The 17,686-nt window shown below is 57.7% G+C and overlaps 2 protein-coding genes across 5 annotated transcripts in view; one reads left to right on the top strand and one right to left on the bottom strand.

The window, feature by feature from the left end:
* Positions 1-1,983: 1,983 nt before the first annotated feature.
* CDK9 (cyclin dependent kinase 9) lies at positions 1,984-7,105 on the bottom strand. Its single transcript, XM_030293097.1, has 7 exons — positions 6,764-7,105; positions 6,209-6,290; positions 5,343-5,433; positions 4,818-4,984; positions 4,528-4,699; positions 4,222-4,370; positions 1,984-3,726 (listed from the first exon to the last, which is right to left on the bottom strand). Exons 1-7 carry the CDS (start codon positions 6,853-6,855, stop codon positions 3,361-3,363), a joined length of 1,119 nt encoding a protein of 372 aa, XP_030148957.1. The 5' UTR covers positions 6,856-7,105; the 3' UTR covers positions 1,984-3,360.
* A 6,148-nt stretch (positions 7,106-13,253) lies between these two features.
* The window catches only part of SH2D3C (SH2 domain containing 3C), a 30,141-nt gene continuing 25,708 nt past the window's right edge, over positions 13,254-17,686 (top strand). Inside the window, exons 1-2 of one of the 4 annotated variants that reach the window (XM_030293092.2) lie at positions 13,254-13,398; positions 15,351-15,822. In XM_030293092.2, the coding sequence (XP_030148952.1) occupies positions 13,362-13,398; positions 15,351-15,822 (509 nt within the window). In that variant the 5' untranslated portion in view covers positions 13,254-13,361. Of the gene's footprint in view, positions 13,399-14,927; positions 15,067-15,350; positions 15,823-17,512; positions 17,648-17,686 lie in introns of those variants that run through there. The other 3 variants (XM_030293096.1, XM_030293094.1, XM_030293095.2) reach the window with 3 other exon arrangements.

Raw genomic sequence — 17,686 nt, 5'->3', positions numbered from 1 at the left:
CGCCTGACTTCGGCTCAGGTCATGACCTCACGGCTCGTGGGTTCAAGCCCCGTGTCGGCCTCTGTGCTGACAGCTCAGAGCCTGGAGCCTGCTTTGGATTCTGAGTCTCCCTTTCTCTCTGCTCCTCCCCCACTCACATTCTGCCTTCTCTCTCAAAATTAAATAAACATTAAAATTTTTTTTTTTTTTTTTAAAGAACACCCTCCTCCTCTGATCCCTTCTCACCTCATCGGTTGCTGCTCTTGATTCCCTGAGGACGTCTGAACACTGAAGGGCCCAGGAGGCCGTGGTCTCTGTTCTCCCCTCCTGCCCTGGGCCTTAACAAACCACCGTGCTGGCAGATTCTGGGGGCCCTGAGCTAGCTTTAGACAGACACCTGCCCACTCAACTGGATGTCCATCCGTCACCTCCATATCACCACGCTGACCCACCGGTGGGTTGGCCTGACCTCCCTCGGCCTCCCGTCTCAGGGATGGCAGCCTCGTCGTCCCTCCAGCAAAGCCTGGGACTTTCAACTCCCTTCATTCACACTCACATCCAACCTGAAAATACATCTGCCCTCGCGGCCACCTGTAAATCAACGCACTCGCCACCAGCTATATTAATGACCTGGCCCAACCCCCACCACCTCATGCCCGGATTATTCCAGCAGCTTCGGCCGCTCCCCCTGCTTCCAGCTCTGCCCAAGTTTATCTCAACATAGTCACTGTGACCTTTTAATTTTTTTTTTTAAATGTTTATTTGTTTTTGAGAAAGAGCACGAGCAGGGGAGGGACAGAGAGAGAGAGAGGGAGACACAGAAGCCGAAGCAGGCTCCAGGCTCTGAGCTGTCAGTACAGAGCCCAACACGGGGCTCAAACTCACAGATTGGGAGACCATGACCCGAGCCGAAGTCAGGATGCTTAACCACTTAACCGACTGAGCCACCCAGGTGCCCTGAAGTCACTGCAACTTTTTAAACACGTGTCCCCCTCTGCACAAGCTCTCAAAGCCTCCTGGTCTTGGATCTGGTGCTGGTGCCACTCTCCACCCCCCACCCCAGGTACCCCCTTTCTCTTGAGATGTCTGCTCCCGTGTCACCCGGAGCCCCTCAACTGACCCCTACTCTTTTCCCCTTATCGTTTTCCACACAATTTATCCCATCAGATTAGTTTGAGCCTACTAGAATGTGAGTAGCACAGAGGTGGGAGAAGCCACTGCTTTGTAGCTGTGTTGAGTCTAGAAAAGCCTGGTCCTCGGAAGACACAGACAATACGTGCTGAATGAAGGAACCAAACTATGAGAGGTAGGGAGGATTCGTACGGTCCCTGTACGTCAGTGGAAACTTCTGTGAACTGCTGGGTCAGAGAGCATGTGTCTCTTTCAGAGCAGCTTTTTAGCCTTCAGAGAAAAAAACCACTCCTCGAACCATGAGACCAGCCCCAGAAATTTTCCCTCATCGGGTCACTCAAAACCTACCAACTCGATAGCCATTAGGACACCTCAACGTTGTTTCCAAACAGATTTGCTTCCTTCCTAGCTGAGCTGAATAGAAGTTCACGTCCACCTGGAACCTCAGAATGGGACCTCATTTGAAAAGGTCTTTGCACGTGTAGCTGGTTAAGAAGAGATCATACTAAATCCAGGGACTGGTGTCCTCATCAGAGAGACAGTCGCACACAGAAGAAAGATGACCCGGTTGCAGGTGGAGGCAGGGAGGCAGAGACTCGAGAGATACATGTACAGGCCAAGAAAGGTCAAGGGCTGGCACCAGATGCTAGGAGACAGGCATGGAACATTCTCTCGCAGAGCCTCGCCGGCGAACCCTGCTGACACCTGGATTTCAGACTTCCAGCTTCTGGAACGGTGACAGAATACACTTCTGTTGTAAACCACCCAGTCTGTGATTCCCCACAGCAGCCCTGAGAACTCAATGTACTAGTCAAGTGGTGGTGTTTTTGTTGTTGTTGTTTTTTTTTTTTTTTTTTTTTTTTACTTCTACTGGCCTTTTGTGAAGCTGAGATCTGGGTCAATTTCTGCACGGACAGTTCTGGTAAAAGGTTTTGCCGACCTTCCTTTGGGGACCCCCTTCAAAAGGCCTCCTCCTGTGACCAGAATGTAGAAGAATTTGCCTCAAACGTGTCTGTCCTGAGCTTCATGCTCACAGGAAACAGATCCACCAGAACGTGCTTCTCGTCCAAGGATTCCAGCTCCTGTGCCTGACACTCCAACCGCCACACGGTTCTCTGTCCTCCTGCCCACTCACATCCTAATCCAGGTGGCCGCCACCTCCCCAAGCCCCTGGGGAGCCTTCAACTGCTCTGGTCCTTTCTCTCTCGCCTCTCCCAAGCCACCCACTACTCAGCAGCCTGAGGGCCCTTTGCAAAGTGACAGATCTAACGGTTGTCGTTCTGATTAAGAGCCTTCTGCAGCCTCCTGTGCCTGTGAGTCAAGTTTGAGTGTGTCTGTCAGCCACAGTAGATGGGATCCCTGCTGCAGATGCAGCTTATCGCGGACCCTCCCGGGTTCCCTCTCCAGGGAACTGCGACCCTGTAGCAACTGTCTTCCTTCTTCCTCGGACACTGAGTGGAGAGAACTAAGGAAGCATCATAACCAGTGTTCCAGAAGATACTCAAAAGAAAAACAAAGACGGAAGTCCTCTGCAATTACGTCCGGAAACATGAACGGGGATAAAGAAAAGAGTCAAGACTCGACAAATCAAACCTCAATGCGCAGGCCCAGCGTGCTGGCCACAGGGTTAAGGGCTGGCGGTCTGAACACAGAACACAGCACACAGCCACTTAGTGGGGGGTGAAAAAAAAAAAAAAAGAGTCAACTTTAATCGTAACTGACCAAACTGTGTCCAGGAATGTCTCCAAACAACTGAACAAAAGAAACACGATAAAATTTTCTATTGAAGAAACCAAGTTTTTGCCAGCCCCAGTGCTTCCGAGGGCTGGGCCAAGACCAGCCCATTCCCGAGGCTGGTTCCATCCCCCACGCAAGTTTCTCATCTCGAGAGGCGGGCTGACGAGAGGCCAGGGGCCTGTCCCCTGCTCCGGTCACGCTGGGAACGCTTACAAAGTCACTGGTGGGGTGTGCCTCTCCTCCCACCCCATTCCTGTCTGAAAGTAAACGGAGACCCTCTGGTCATCATCTCGAAAGCCAGGGAACCAGAGGAGGCAGCCCCAGTGCCCTCCTGGGCTTTCAGCCAAAGCTTTCCTCCAGTCCACTCAGCTGGCGTTCCCAGTGCCCAGGGTGGGGATCAAATAAAATAAAGCACTAGGGAAAACTCAAATGCCCCATAACCTCCACAACGCAAGTCACACAGCAGGAGAAAAAAATAAAACTGCCCTAACGCAAAGCGCCGACAGCCGGCCCTCAGAACACGCGCTCGAACTCCGTCTGGTTGGTGGTGGCGGGATTGCGGCTCTGGTTGGTGGACTGCTGGGTGATCTGGCTGCCCTTCCGGCGCGGCGGCGCCAGGTACTCGAACATGGACGTCAGGTGGGTGGAGAGCATGCCCTTGAGATCCGAGGGCATGGGGTCAGACCAGAAGAAGTCGTGGTTGAGGGCGTCGTCGCTGTCGATGCGCTGTGCGGGATCCAGCACCAGCAACTTGTCGATGAGGTCCAGCGCGTAGGGGTCACGCACATAGGCCTTCAGCCTGTCCTTCACCTTCCGCTTCTGGCCCTTGACCAGGTCCAGTTTCTCAAACAGCTCGTACTTGTCCACGTTTGGCCACACCTGGGCGGGAGGCATGGGGAGAGGACGGCGTCAATTCAGGGGGGGTGCGTGGCTTTGTCCACTGGTTGGACGCCGGAAGGGACTAAAACTTCTCCTCTCAGATGCTCCCAGACCACCCCTGGAGGACGAACCGGACCTCTCCAAAGCGAAAGCAGCAGTAACTGTGTCCCTGACACACACCAAGCGCCACACCCTTTTACCCAAGTCACCTACGATATTTTCACCAAGCCCGACACGGGCCTAGCTGTTTCACACAGGAGAAAACTCAGCCCTGAGGTGAGGGATTCAAATGCCCTCCCCAAGGCCACAGAACTGCGATGGGGGTGAGATCTGAACACTGCCCGTGTGGCTCTAACGACCACCAGCCCTGTCCCTCCACCAGCCACCTCTCCAGGGCTTTCCTTCCATTCCACTCCCCACTCCTCCCTTGCCAGGAGGACTTCCAGATCTCTGCATCCTGCGGGGACCCTGGGGACCTGCAGCCTGGCCACGCACCTCAGGGGTGATGGAGCCACAGAGCTGGCTGATGAGGGCAAGCTGGTGCTGCTCGGTGTTGCCCTGCATGATAGGGCTGCGGGTCCACATCTCCGCCATGATGCACCCGGCACCCCAGAGGTCAATGGGGGGGCCGTAGTCCCGCTCCCCTGGGAAGAAGAGCGCACCAGGAGGGCCCCTTGAGCCCGAGGGCCTCCTGAGACGCAATGCCCCAGGGCCGGCGGCTCAAGAAGCCCTGGCAGTGGGGGACTGAGGCCGGGTAAGTGCCCAGCCCCTGCCCCCCTCTGCCCGCTCGGGAGTCCTCACCGAGCAACAGCTCCGGGGGCCGGTACCAGAGCGTCACCACACGGTTGGTATAGCGGTTGGGCTGGCTGTTCTTTGCCAGGCTGAAGGCCCGGGCCAGCCCGAAGTCTGCCAGCTTCAGGACCCCGTCGCGGGTGATGAGCACGTTAGCCGCCTTCATGTCCCTGTGCAGGATCTGCAGGAAGCACAAGACGGCTCGATCAGGTTTCCGAGGGCCCTTCAGGCACATCCACCCTGCAGTGGGAGCGGAGGCCAACCCCAGCCTCGGTCTCTTCCCCCACTCTGCCCCCCACCTTGTTTCTGTGGATGTAGTAGAGGCCGTTGAGCAGCATCTGCATGACCTTCTTGATCTCGGACAGCGTGAACTTGACTAAGACGTTGCTCAGCAGCCCCGCAAGGTCATGCTCGCAGAAGTCAAACACTAGGTATATGCTGCCCTTGCAACGGTTATAGGGGGAAGCTAAGACGGGAAGAACGGGCAAGGGGGTGAGAAAAAGAAAGTATAAAACCCCACGTGCAACTTATCTTCCCACAGCCAGCTTCTACCCCTCCAACCCACGGACACTCAGGTATCCGGCTGTGCATTCCTTCACTGGTCAACTATTTGCTGAGTGCCTCCTCCAGGCCGGGTGCTGTGGCAGGCCCCGGGGCAGCAAGAGCTATGACGAAAGGACCCGGGAAAGCAGTCACAGTCGGTAGGTCTGGGTTAAGAAGAGGCAATTTAAGCGTGTCCGCTTCCAACTTTACAAACAAAGCCTTGGGACGGGTAAGCCTCATTTTCCCCATCTGAAGATGGAGACCCGATCCAAACAACTTACCTTTGGTTCGACAGATCTCAATCAAGTTAACCACGTTCTCGTGTTTCAGAAGCTGGAGGATCTTGATTTCCCGCAGGGCTGTGATGGGGAACTGAGTGGGAGAAAGACAGGAGGTGGTCAAAGGTGAGCGAGTGAACTACAGACTCACGATCGAGCCAAGAGCTCCACAGTTAAGGGGCACAGGTTGGGAAAGAGAGTAAGGTGACAGGCTCTGAGATCAGCAGTCTCAGATGTCTTATCTGTAAAATGCGTGTTAAGAGTAGTACGCAACCCTCGAGGAACTGCTTTGAGACGATGAACTGAAACAGTGGTACTTAACACTTCACTGCTAGTCACCAAAGGCTCCACAGTTTCTTCAACCCTTAAATTTAGCTCTATGCCTGTGTTTAACTTACTAGGTGGGAACAAAAACAGCTATTCAAAGACATTTCCTTGCTAAGAATCAGGTCTCTGGGAAGCTGGACTACAGCTAAATTGATGTATGGAAGGGGGGGCTGTTCCTTTACAACCGAGTACCAATCACCCTTTGAAGGCCACTGCATGGAATTTCTTTTTATGCTACGCAAAATAAACGCTAAGGACAGAGTGTTTAAAAGCTTCCTAACTTGAGGAACCGAGGCGCACTCTGCAAGCATGAGCTCCCCCTCCTGGCCCCAACCGTATTTACCTAAAAATGAAATATCAAAGGCTCTAAAACATTTGAACAAAAAAATTGAACTACGAAGTCAAATTCCCTGGAATATGGAAACTCCCAAACTACCACACCTACACTGATTCCCGACGTGAGAGCCCTAGCAGAAGCAGGGTGGAAACCCAACCCGGAGCCGAGAGGAGTCGGCAGGCCCGCCCACCCCGCCCGTACTCACCCCCTCCTTCTCGTTCTCCATCAGCACTTTCTTCAGAGCCACCTTTTTGCCAGTCTTACGGTGCTTTGCCTTAAATACCTCCCTGCAGGCCGAGAAGGGGGACCCAAGAGGTTTCATCAGGCCGTTTCTGCTGGGCCCGCCCCTCCCCCACCCGAGGAGGAGGGCAGAAAAAAGGGATTCCCCGGGCGGGGCTGGGCCGGGTACTCAGGGCACTCGCCTACTCTGCCCGCCCCATCCTCCCGCTATCCGCGGTCCCTCTCCAAGCCTCTACTTCCTTTGCTCGGACTCTTCACCCAGGCTTCTCTTGGAGAGCCCGCTCCCCTCACAAGCTCCTCTCTGCAACCCCTCCCCGCCCCCCATCACGGGCCTCAGGCTCCTCCCAGCCAGCCGGCTCCGTCAGGCCCAGGCGGGCTGCGGCGCGGCCTAGAGAGACCAGGGGACACGTCTGGTGCTCTGTGGCCTCCCGACCACGTTGGGCCCGGCCCTGGGCATCCCGACGTCGGCCCTGAGGGTTGCAGGCCCAGGGCTCCCGGTCCCCCGGGGGTACAGCCTTACCCGAAGGTGCCTTGGCCGATCTTAGCGAGCTTCTCATACTTGGTCACCTCATCACAAAAGGGGCACTCCACCGAGTCGTACTGCTTTGCCATGGCCGCCTCCAGTGCACCGCCGCCGCCGCCGCCGCCCCCAGCCGCCGCCGCCGCCGCCGCCGCTCCCGCTCCGGGTCCCGCCGCCGTGCTCCAGGCCCCTCCGCGGCCGCGCCACTTCCGCCTCCACAGCCACTTCCGGCCTCGCGGCGCCGACCCCGCCTCTTCCGCCCGCCGCCCGCCGCCAGGCCCCCTGGGACTTGTAGTTCCCGGGAGGCCAGGAGGAGCCGGAGCTGCAGAGGCGCCTCCGCCGCCGCCACTGCCCCCGCCTCCGCCGCCGCCACTGCTGGCGGCGGCCCCGATCGGGGGCGCGGGGAGCCGGGGCGCCGGGGCTGGGGCTCGGGGCGGTGCGTCCCGCTGCATCGGCCCGGGCCGCCGCTGCTGCCGAAGCCGCTGCCGCTCTAGCGCCCGATCCGGGGCCAGCCGCAGTGCCCTGCTCCTCCTCCTCCGACGGCGCCGCCTCCGCCGGGCTGCGCGGGGCGGCGGGCGGGGGGGTGGCCCCCGAGCCGCGGCCTGGGGGCTCCCTGGCCGGGCCCGGGCCCGGGGCGGCCGGACGAGGGGGCGAGACGGAAAGAGCCGACGAGGAGGCGGCCCGAGAGCCCGGGAGGGGGCGCGTTATAAAGGGGGAGGTGCCCCGGCCTCGCCCTCCCCTCCCCCTCCGCCCGCCCCCTCCCTCCTCCCTCCCACCCTCCGCGGCCGCACCTGCCGCCGCCGCCGCCGCCGCCGCCGCCGCCTGCCCGCTCGCCCGCTGTCCGCCGGCCGCCCTCGTCGCGTCACCGCCCGCGGCCCCTCCTCCGCCTTCGGAGGTGGGGCCCCGCGCTCCACACCTGGCTGCGGGGCGCCTCGCCGCGTGCCTCAGTTTACCCCCACATGCCAGCTGCTGCGGAGAGCCCTTTTCTCCCTGGCTCAGAGTGCCCCTCCACAGGCGAAGGCGGGAGGCGCCGAGGGAGCGGCCTCCGGTCCTGGGAGGAGAGAACGGCCCCCGCCGCCACCTCCCCGGGCCCCAGCCACCCGCCGTTGACATGGCAACCGACGGCCGCTAGGGGGCGCGGCGACACTGGAGGCGGCGAGAGAGCAACGCCTGGGCCTTCCAGTCCCGGACCCCCTGTTCTCTGGGAGTCAAGGATGAAGCCCACAGGAGCCCGGTCCCCCATCAGCTGTGCCCGAGCTGGTCAACCCCGGGTCAGTAATTACAAAAATAGCTAGTATTTACTCCGAATCCCCTGTGTGCTCAGGAATTGCTGGGCGTTCCTGCTGAATCCTGAATCAACCGCCCAATAGTCAGGATCACTAACCCATTTTACAGAAGAGGATATTGAGACTCAGACAGGTGAGGTCATTTGCCCAAGGTCAGAGTGACAGCGCTGGGACTGGAACCTGGTCTGTCTGAAGAAGATTCTTCTGAGTCAGGCTGTTTACAGTATGGCCAGGGATATAATAATGGTGCCGTTTGAGGCCTGCTGTCATGGCAGGCACCGTGCCCACCACCCATCTTCTCTGACCCTATGCCCCCTTCTCCTACTCCACCCCTTCCCCAGCATCTTCCTGATAATCTTCCCAGCTCACGAGCCTCTTGATCTTTCCTCCAGCTCTACTCAACAATCAGCCCACAGCAAAGCTGTGCTTTCTACCTCCTCTGTCTTCAGGAAAACCCAAATTGTGATATTGGAGGCTCTTTCCAGCTCCCTCCAGGGCTGTGGCTGCAGGACTCTCCCTCCTGCTGTTTCCTAATTCCCTGGACCTTCCTACCTGCAGTGTGGTACCCCTCAATGGCACCCAGTTTCCTGTCTTATCCTCCATGGCTTGGCCTTGCAGGTCTGGTGATCCTGGTGTCCCAAGAGACCCTGTTGGGGGAGGGGGGGGAGGCGGAGGCTCAAGGGTCAGCCAAGCAGCAGTGAGCCCCCTCCTGAGGGGAGTGTGAGGCCATCAAGTGTTTTAGGCAGTCAGGAGACATGTCAGGGAATGATCTGGGATCAGCTTCATGGGTACACTGTGGAAGCAGGGAGGCCATTGGCTAAATTGGGGGTGAGAAGGGCAAGGAGGGAAAAAAATAATAACTAGCAATTACAATTTGTTGAGGCAAAATAAATGGTCCAGAGCATACATTCAGCACTTTATGGTAATAAATTCTCACTCAACTATACGAGATGGCTACTGTTATCACCTCTCTTGTACACATAAGGACACTGAGACTCAGAGGCAACATCCCCCGGCCAGGGTCAAACAGCTGACCGGCAGCCACATTGGGATTTGAACCAGGTCAGTCTGGCACAAACTCCAAGCACTTAGCCATATCAGGGCCCCCACCCGTCTGGGCTGTGGGCAGAGTTAGGCTACAGCCATGACAGAGCACCGCTGGCCTAGGTATTCTGGATGCCCACGGGGGGTATGGGAGGGGATGGTAGTATTGGGGGCCTACCATGGTTTTGGGTGGCCTCCACCATCAGACTCAGGCTGGATGGGTCCCCTGCCTGTTTCCCACGAGCTCTCCTTAAGTCACATCCTGTGGGCAGACGCCTCAGCAGATGTTCCGGTGTTGTCACCTCCACCCCACCACCCCTGCCCTGAACCCCAACATCCGCCAGTCACTTCCCCTCAGAGCTTCGGGCCCTCTGCTCCCCTTGGCAGAAGCAGTAGGGAACTCTTCAGAAGGCCACCTGCGCTGTCCAGGCATGGGGTCCCGGATCATCCAGGTGGAAGGGCGAAGAAACGAGGTCCTCGCTGGAAATGATTTCTCACTGACTGACTTCTGATTTGCTAGTTTGAGGAAAATGTTTCCTGCCTCCACGGATCAGCTAAGCCTGCAAAGCCAGGCACTGGCCAGTTTGTCAGTTTGCTGACTAACCGACTGGACTCTGTGAGAGCCTCTGGTCCCGCTGGCATTTAACAGAGAAACTGAGGCACAGAGTAGAAGAGGGAATCATTGGCCTGCTGTTTGACTCTGGCCTAGACCTTCTGTTTTCCTCCCCTGAGCAGGGATGAGGTGGGGGGGGGGGGTGGGCATAGGGAGGGAAGGAGAAGACAGGCTCATGGGTGGGCTGATCTTGGCTGCTCGTACGTCCCGGGAAGAGAAAGGGGTGCTGGATAGGGAGACACTGGGCAGAGGATTGTAGTGTGATGCTTGCGGCCCTGTAGACCATGGACATTCTGCCCACACCAGCTGGGTGCTGACTCTGTACCCGGCCCTGTGTTGAGACGTGTCATTTCCCTGGGGCTTTACAGCTCCCCTCTTAGGAGGTTGCTGGAATTGGGCCCAACTTACAGAAGAGGGAACTGAGACTCGGAGTGGTGACGTGCCCTGCCCAAGGCCACACATCCAGGAAGCTATAAATCTGGGATTCAGAGCCAGGTCTCTGCTTCCAAAACCCAGGGTCATTCGTCACCAGCCTCAGTACCAGACAACTGGATGGAGCCAGGGAAAGCCTAAGACCCATGGCAGGCGTGGGGCCAGTACACATGTGGAAGGCAAATTCTCCTCTGAGGGGGCATGAGGTCTGTTTGGAACATGCAAGTGAAGACGCAAGTGAATGTAATATGGGTAATACTCGCAGTATAACTTTTATTTCACTGCCACGGGACCGTGTGAGGGATGTTGTATTGGTCTCATTTTACTGAAGGGAGAAAACGAGGCTCAGAGAGGTAACACGACTTGCCCAAGATCACGCACGTGGGGTCTGCATGATCCCGCGTGCCCGGGGCCAATGCCTTCGACTGTGACGTCGAGACCCAACGGTACCTGGCCAAACTGGGGGCAAGGGAGTCACAGATGGGGGGGGGAAAGGGGCAGGAGGGAGGGGACAGAAACCAGAGGAGGGTTCCCTGGGGCACCATGGCTCAGTCTGGACCCGGAGCCCCGACCGCACAGAGGCAAAACTTCCAGCCGGTGGAGGGAAGGGCAGCATTCTGGGTGTGGGTCCAGCCCAAGCGGAAGCCTGGAGGCGCGAAAGCACTTGCGTGTTCAGGGCTGTGGAGTGCGGGCCGCTCCGGGCCGGCCTCCAACGCAGGCTGAGGAGGGCCTGGGGGACAGCCACCCGCCGGCAGGTCCCCAGCCGCACTCCCAACGGCCACTCAAGGCAGCACAAAGGGGGCTCTGAGCTCAGTGGAGCCGCCACACTGAGCCCCATTCATTCTCCCAGGGACGGGCAATTGCGCCGGCGCCCGGGGCCAAAGGCGGCGGCACGGGCCTAGCTAGCACTCTCGCTGTACCTGCAGCAACACGGCCTCCCTGTGGCCGGGGCTCCCAGCTCTCCCACCACGTGCCCTCCCCTGGGGTCTTCTTGGCCTATGCCAATCCGCCCCTGGCCTGAACCACCCCCATCCCTCAGCGACCACCATGGCGGGGAGGGGGGGCTGCTGAGGCCACAGCGCACTAGCCTGGGCTCACATTTTCTCATTTCATCCTCGCAGCAACCCCTGGAACTGGGAGCTACTCTGACGCTGTTTCACAGATAGAAACTGAGACCCAAAGTGGTACAGGGTCTGGGGCAGGGTCACACAGTGAGGCGGGAGTGACAGAAACCCAGCACTTAGCCCAAGTCCCTGGGACTGCCTCCTGGGAGAGAAGCCAAGGGGAACCACCCGCTGCCTTCCACGAGGAAGACCCCTCACTACCGCCAGGCCACCGGCCCTATTCTCTCTTCTGACAACTGGAGGAGGGAGGGGGCACCGGCTTGGGAGCTAGGACACCTGGGGGTCTCATCTCTGCTCCTCCTTAGCCTCAGTTACCTCATCTGTGAAATGGGACAGTACCAGCATTCGCCTCACAGGTCGGTCGTAGGGACTCAACGGACAATCTGTGGAGGTTTTCACCTCCATGCCTGGCTCGTGGTCAGGGCTCAGTAGAGGGACCTTCTCTTCCCACCAATGAGGTGACCGAGAAACCTCATTCTTTCATGTGAGCTTTGAACACTGTTCCCATCCAGGTCTGTCTGTGAGCAGGACTCTGATGTCTTGATCTCTCAGGCTGTGTCCCTTTTCCCCTCAGGGCCTCGGTTTCCCTCTCAACCCATTAAGAAGGTTCAGTCAGATGCTTCCCCCACCAGGGCCCATCATCCAGCTGCCAGGGGGTTTCTGGAGCTGTAGGAGTGGAAGTTAGGACCTCAGCCTCCATAGCTGGACAAGTAGGCCCTAATGCCAGGGAAGTTGACTTTCGGGGAGCCTCAGTTTCCACATCTGTAAAATGGGGGCAAGAGAAACAACACCTACCTCTTAGGACAGAAGGACTGAGCTTTCTGGCTGGAATGAACTAACTGATCAGAAGACGTTAGTCATCATCATTTTTGCTGAGGATGCAGGAGGGGCCCCATCTGCCCTTGGACTCCCTCTCTCATAGGCTCGGTTGCCAGCCTGGGGGCCAGGATAATAATGTCCAATCGTGCTGAAGCCTCTGTGAGTTCATTGTGTATCTTGCATTTGTGCCCATTCTTGAGATCAGTTGACTGGGGCTTCAGAGGCAGGAGTAACTTTTGCGCAGTACACAGAGCTGGGATGTGAAACCCCTGGCCTTGTGGCCACCCCAACCCCTGCAGCTGCTGACAGCCTCCACAGGTGTCTGGGACAATCTGTGTAGGGAAGTTTCATTTCCTCATCTCTGTCCTGCCCGTGTGACACACACACGCACACACGTAGGCTGGAAAAGCATCAGACTGTGGGCTGAGGGGTCTAGAAGGGTGAGATGTAGCCCTGTCTGTGCCACCAACCTGCCAGATGACCTGGGGCACTCCCTCTGCCCGTCTGTGCTCCAGATTCCCCCCATCCCTGTATAAAGGGTGTGGTGGACCAAATTGCCACCGTGTCCCCCTGGATTAAAAAGGAATGATCATGCCTTGGTGGGCACCGATTCTGTGCCAGGCTTCACACCGAACTGGACCCTGTGAGGTGGGCATTGCAAATACCCCCTGCTCACAGTGAGGAAACTGAGGCTCAGGGAAGTCAGTGGCCTAGCCAGGATTACGCGGTGACAAAGTAGCCAGCCAAGATTTGAACTTGGGTTTGGGTGGTCCCCAGGGCCACGGGCCTAACCACAGCACTCTTCACTGCTCCCAGTCCTTCCCCAGGCACCGAGGCTTAGAACAAACTGCCCTGTGGGCTGGCCTGGCTCCCAGCACCCTTCCAGCCGCTGGCCAGACCCCCTGACAGCTGTCAGCGGGTCCCCCCCACAGCCCCCACCCAGTGGGCTCCATTCCCAGGGCCTGTGGTTTGTCCCCCCAGGCCCTCCGGGTCCCATGGGCTTGTGGTCTGCCCCCTGCCCCCCTCTCCCCCCCATAGCCAAGGTCAAGGAGGCAGCCCATGGGGGCCCGGAGTGGGGGAGGCCCTGGCCCGCCCCCGTGGAGAGGATGGGGAGGGTGGAGCTGTGGGAGTTTCACTGGTTTAAAAATACACAGAGGAAGCGAGCGGCAAGAGGGTGCAAGAAAGGGGAAGGGGAGGTGAGGGAAGAACCTCAACGTTGATGTCCGGAGTCGAGAGCGGCCACTTGCCCGCTGGCCAGGGGCTTTACACGACCCACCAAGATGACGGAGGGACCCAAGAAAGCCAGCAGAAAGTTCAGTGAGTGCAGGGTGCCCTTTGCACTGCCCTTCATCTCTCTGTCTGTCCGTCCGTCTCAGTCTCTCTCTGCATTGCTTCTTTATCACTGTCTGGTTTCTGTTTCTCTTTCTGTCCATCTCTATCCCTCTCTGGAGTTCTCTGCTTCTGGGTTTCCTTGTCGCCTTCCCTCTGTCACTCTGGCCCCATAGCTCTCTCTGTCTCTAGCTGGTTTGGTTCTCCATCTCTGCTCTGCCAGTCTCTGTTTCTCTGTCTCACCATTTGTGGGTGTGACCATCTCTGGTTTCCTTGGACCTCATGGGGCCGGGCAAGGGAGGACCTCCACATGCTCCACGCCCTGCCCCTGGAATTGGTTCACACGGGGGCTCAGTTGGAAGTTACTGGGGCCGGAGTGGGTATGGGTGCACCAGGAGAAGCTGCCCCATGTCCCCACCAGCAGTGACGCTGGGACCCAGGGCAGCTCGATCAGGGGTCACCCTGACCAAGGCTCTGTTTCCCCAAGTCAGTCTCCTCCGGGTCTCAGCCAACTTTTGCTTCCCCTGAGCCCTTCAACTTGACCGTTGACAGCACGGGGGGGGGGGGGGGGGGGGGTGGGGGGGGGCAGGGCCAGGATTAAGATGCATTCCACAGATGAAAATACTGGGCCCCAGAGACATGCTTTGGATCATATGGGGCTGCCCAGCAGGGCTCAATCCCATGTTCCTGGACTCACCTCGGTTTCCCTCCCTGTCCCACTACTGTTTCCTCCAGATCCCCCAGTGCCCAGGAGACAGCGGTTCTTGGCCCTCCTCCTGGCAATTGGCACAATTCTGCCCAGAGGTATAGCTTTCTTAGAGCAGAGCCTCAGAACTTTCTGACAGTGTTTGTCAGGAGGCAGAGGCTAAGACAGTCGAGGGTGGGCAGGGCTGGGGGGAAAGCCCCAGAACACTGACCCCAGCAGTCCAGAGCCCTGAGCCCCTCATCAGGGCTCAGCCTTGCTGTGTGACCCTGGGCAAGTCCCTCCCCTCTCTGGGCCTCAGTTTCCTCTCTCATCAATGGGGGCATCGTGGTGAGGACCTGAGGAGGCAGAGGGTACCTAGGAAGTGGAAAATGCCAGAGTTTTTCCTTTTCACTCGCCTGGAGGCCATAGGGTTGTCAGAGGGTGGCGGCTTAGAGGAGGGACAGTCCCACAGCTGGGGGCAAGGAGGAGGGAACTCACAGGCACCCCTGCGGAAACGAGGAGATGGTATCACCCAAGCCCTGCCGCCTGAGTCCCCACCGTGGGCTCAGCTGACAGGAAGGACAGAACCTCAGAGAGTGGGCCCCCCAGGCTCCCAACAACCCCCTTCTCATTTCATCCCCTGTCCCTGGTGCTCAAACAGCCCCTCCTCACTCACCCCACCCCACGACCACACGAACATGCTTCACCTGCCCACGATGCCACCTCGGGCGGGTCTTTCCACAGCTCTGACCTCCGCTTCGTTATCTGCAGAAAAGGGAAATTAAGCTTGTGTCATTGAGTTATGCTGGGAACTCAGTGATGTAATGCATGAAGCATAGCTGACCAATGCGGAGGCGTTCACTGCAATCATCGTCATTGCCTTCATAACTTCTCCAGGATATTCTGGGTGCCAGGCACCATATTAAGTCTGTTATTTACATGCTTTCCTTCAGTTCCGCTGTCCATAGGAGGTGGGCACTACAATCTCTATTTTGCTAATGTGGAGAATGGGGCTCAGAAGGGTCAAGTGACTTGCCGAAAGTCACACAGCAAGGATGTGGAAGAGCAGGGACGGTCGCTCAGGTCTGTGTGACTCTAGAGCTGCATGTTGTTCTACGGGAACAAAGGGAGTGTCAGAGAAGCCCTGACCCTCCTTGAACCCTCAGTCAGAAGAACGACATGTATTTTTTATTATTGCTGCTGGCATTAACTCATGTCTTCCCCTTGCCCTCCCTCCCCCCACTTCCTCTGCCAGAGTTCTTCAAGTTCAAGGGCCTCGGGAGTCTCTCCAACCTCCCTCGGTCTTTCACTCTGAAACGGTCCTCAGCCTCCCTCAGTATCCGGTCCCACCTGGAGCGAGACACCTTTGAGGCTACACAGGATGATATGATGACTGTCCCACAAAGCCCCCCAGCCTATGCCCGCTCCAGTGACATGTACAGCCACATGGGCACCATGCCTCGCCACAGCACCAAGAAGGCTCGTGATCAGCAGGCTACCCGGGAGACCAAGGAGGTGGGCTCTGAATCCCACCTGGTGCCCCAAGATCTGCCCAACCCTCCAGGCCTGGAGGCCGCGAAGGAGGTGGTGGTGGGGACCAATGCCCCCCTGGAGGACACCCCAGCAGTGGGACCCAACCCTTCCGTAATGGGCCCCACGGGAGAGCCTGAGGATCCCAGCGCAGACAGAAAAGAAGAAACAGCTCCCAGGAATGTGCCTCAGGAAAGGTAGGTGCCCACAGTGGGGTGGGGGTGAGAGTGGAATCTGCGGGAAGGGTGCCTCCAACCTCCTGCCAATAGAGCCTGGAGAGGAGCCCTCCCCCCCCCACACACACACAAAACACACTTCTAGGGGGAATAAAAACTCTACACATGAACCAAGTGCTTACTACAGACCAGGCACTATGCTTGGTCTTTCACTTGCAATTAATTCTCAACAAAACAAAACAAAAACAACTGGGGAGGAGATTCTGTCATTTCCATATGACGGATGAGGAACCAAAGATTCAGAGAGGCAAAGTCATCTGCCCCAGGCAGGTTGCACATCTGTCAAATGACACAGGGGAGATTTGAACTCGCCCTAGGCAGCCTCCAGGAGCCGGCTGGGCCCCAAGCCCAATCGCTGGATCCCTGCCCAGGACCCCCACACCCAAATCACCTTTAGTTCTACTGGACAACACTGCTCCCCCTGGTTGCCACTTCACTTGGTTATAGGGTGAGCTGAGTTCATGCAAAAATATACATAGTGATGATATGACCCTGGCACCCATTCTACTGGGTGTCAAAACATATGTTACTCACCGAACGCTCTGTAAAAGCATTTATTGTTATATCATGAGACCCATCTTACAGATGGGGAGACTGAGACTCAGGCAAGGTGGTAGAGCTGGATTTGAGCAGAAACTGCCCGCCTCCAATGGCGGCACACTCATCTCTCACATTGTACCCACCACCCTCTAAGCTGTACAGCTGTGTGCTTCGTGCCCTTGGGAGACCCCTCAATCTCAACCACAGGAGTCTCCAGCTTTTCAACCCTCAGGCCCTGGGTCTAAACCACACTGGTCAGATGTACTTATTGAAATAAAGAGGGGAAAAAACCCCAGCTGAGCAAAAGTAACTCTAGGGCCAGTTCTGAGACCTCTCTGGAATGGCTTTGCCCTGAGACACCAAGCACAGTTTCTGTGTGCTGGGGTAATTGAGTCTAGACCTCTGTTCAATGGGGAGCAAGACTTTGTAAAGTTTCAGAATGAATCTAGTCCAGACTCTGCCTCTTACTGACTGCATGACCTTGGATAAATCTGTTTCCTTTTCTGAGCGTCCGTTTCCTCAGCTGATAAATGGCATAATGATAGCACCTACCTTGTAGGGCATGATGAGAATCAAGAGTCACATACAGGACTTTTAAAATCTTAGCACAGTGGAAACACAGTAAATGTTTTTCCATCATCCCTGGCTGTTCCAGGCTGCTGTCTTGTGCCGTCCCCTCCTTAGTTCAGCCTCATTTGAGGGTGGAAGAGCAAGGATTGTATGCAGGGGAGAAGGCCTGATAGGTTCTGGGGCGTTCTGAGGCAGCCTAGGGTCTGAGACGTGCCTTGTGAGTTTGCAGGAAAGGGGCGGGTGGAGCGGCGTGTCTGGGGGCGCGGCCCTTTCAGGCTGCCAGGCGGACTGCTGAGGGAAGGTGGTGTTGGAACGGGGCGGGTCAAGGCAGAGGGGTGTGTCCGGGGGGCGTGGCCTTCCCGGCCTTAGATGCTAACAGATGGGGGTAGGGGGAGGAGCGAGACAGGAGGCGGAAGGGCGTTCCCGAGGCGGGGCGTGTCCTTCCTAGCGGGAGGTGTAGGCTGTGGGGCGGCCCCCGGCAGAGGGCGAGGGGCGTGCCCGGGGCGTGGTCTACAGGTCAGGCTCCGCCCCCGGAGTACTGCTCTGCGCTTCAGAGCTCCCTGGCCTGAGAAAGGCGGGAGCCCTCGGGCTGAGGAGGTACCCAGGCTTCAGGCAGCGACTGCGGGGGAACCATGACTGCAGTGGGACGAAGATGTCCGTCACTGGGACCCAGAGGGTGAGTGACCGAGCTGGGCCTGAGGAGGGCATGCGGGGA

The sequence above is a fragment of the Lynx canadensis genome, chromosome D4 (assembly GCF_007474595.2).
Source record: "Lynx canadensis isolate LIC74 chromosome D4, mLynCan4.pri.v2, whole genome shotgun sequence".
In the NCBI taxonomy this organism is placed as follows: domain Eukaryota; kingdom Metazoa; phylum Chordata; class Mammalia; order Carnivora; family Felidae; genus Lynx; species Lynx canadensis.
This window is presented reverse-complemented; position numbering and strand designations above follow the sequence as displayed.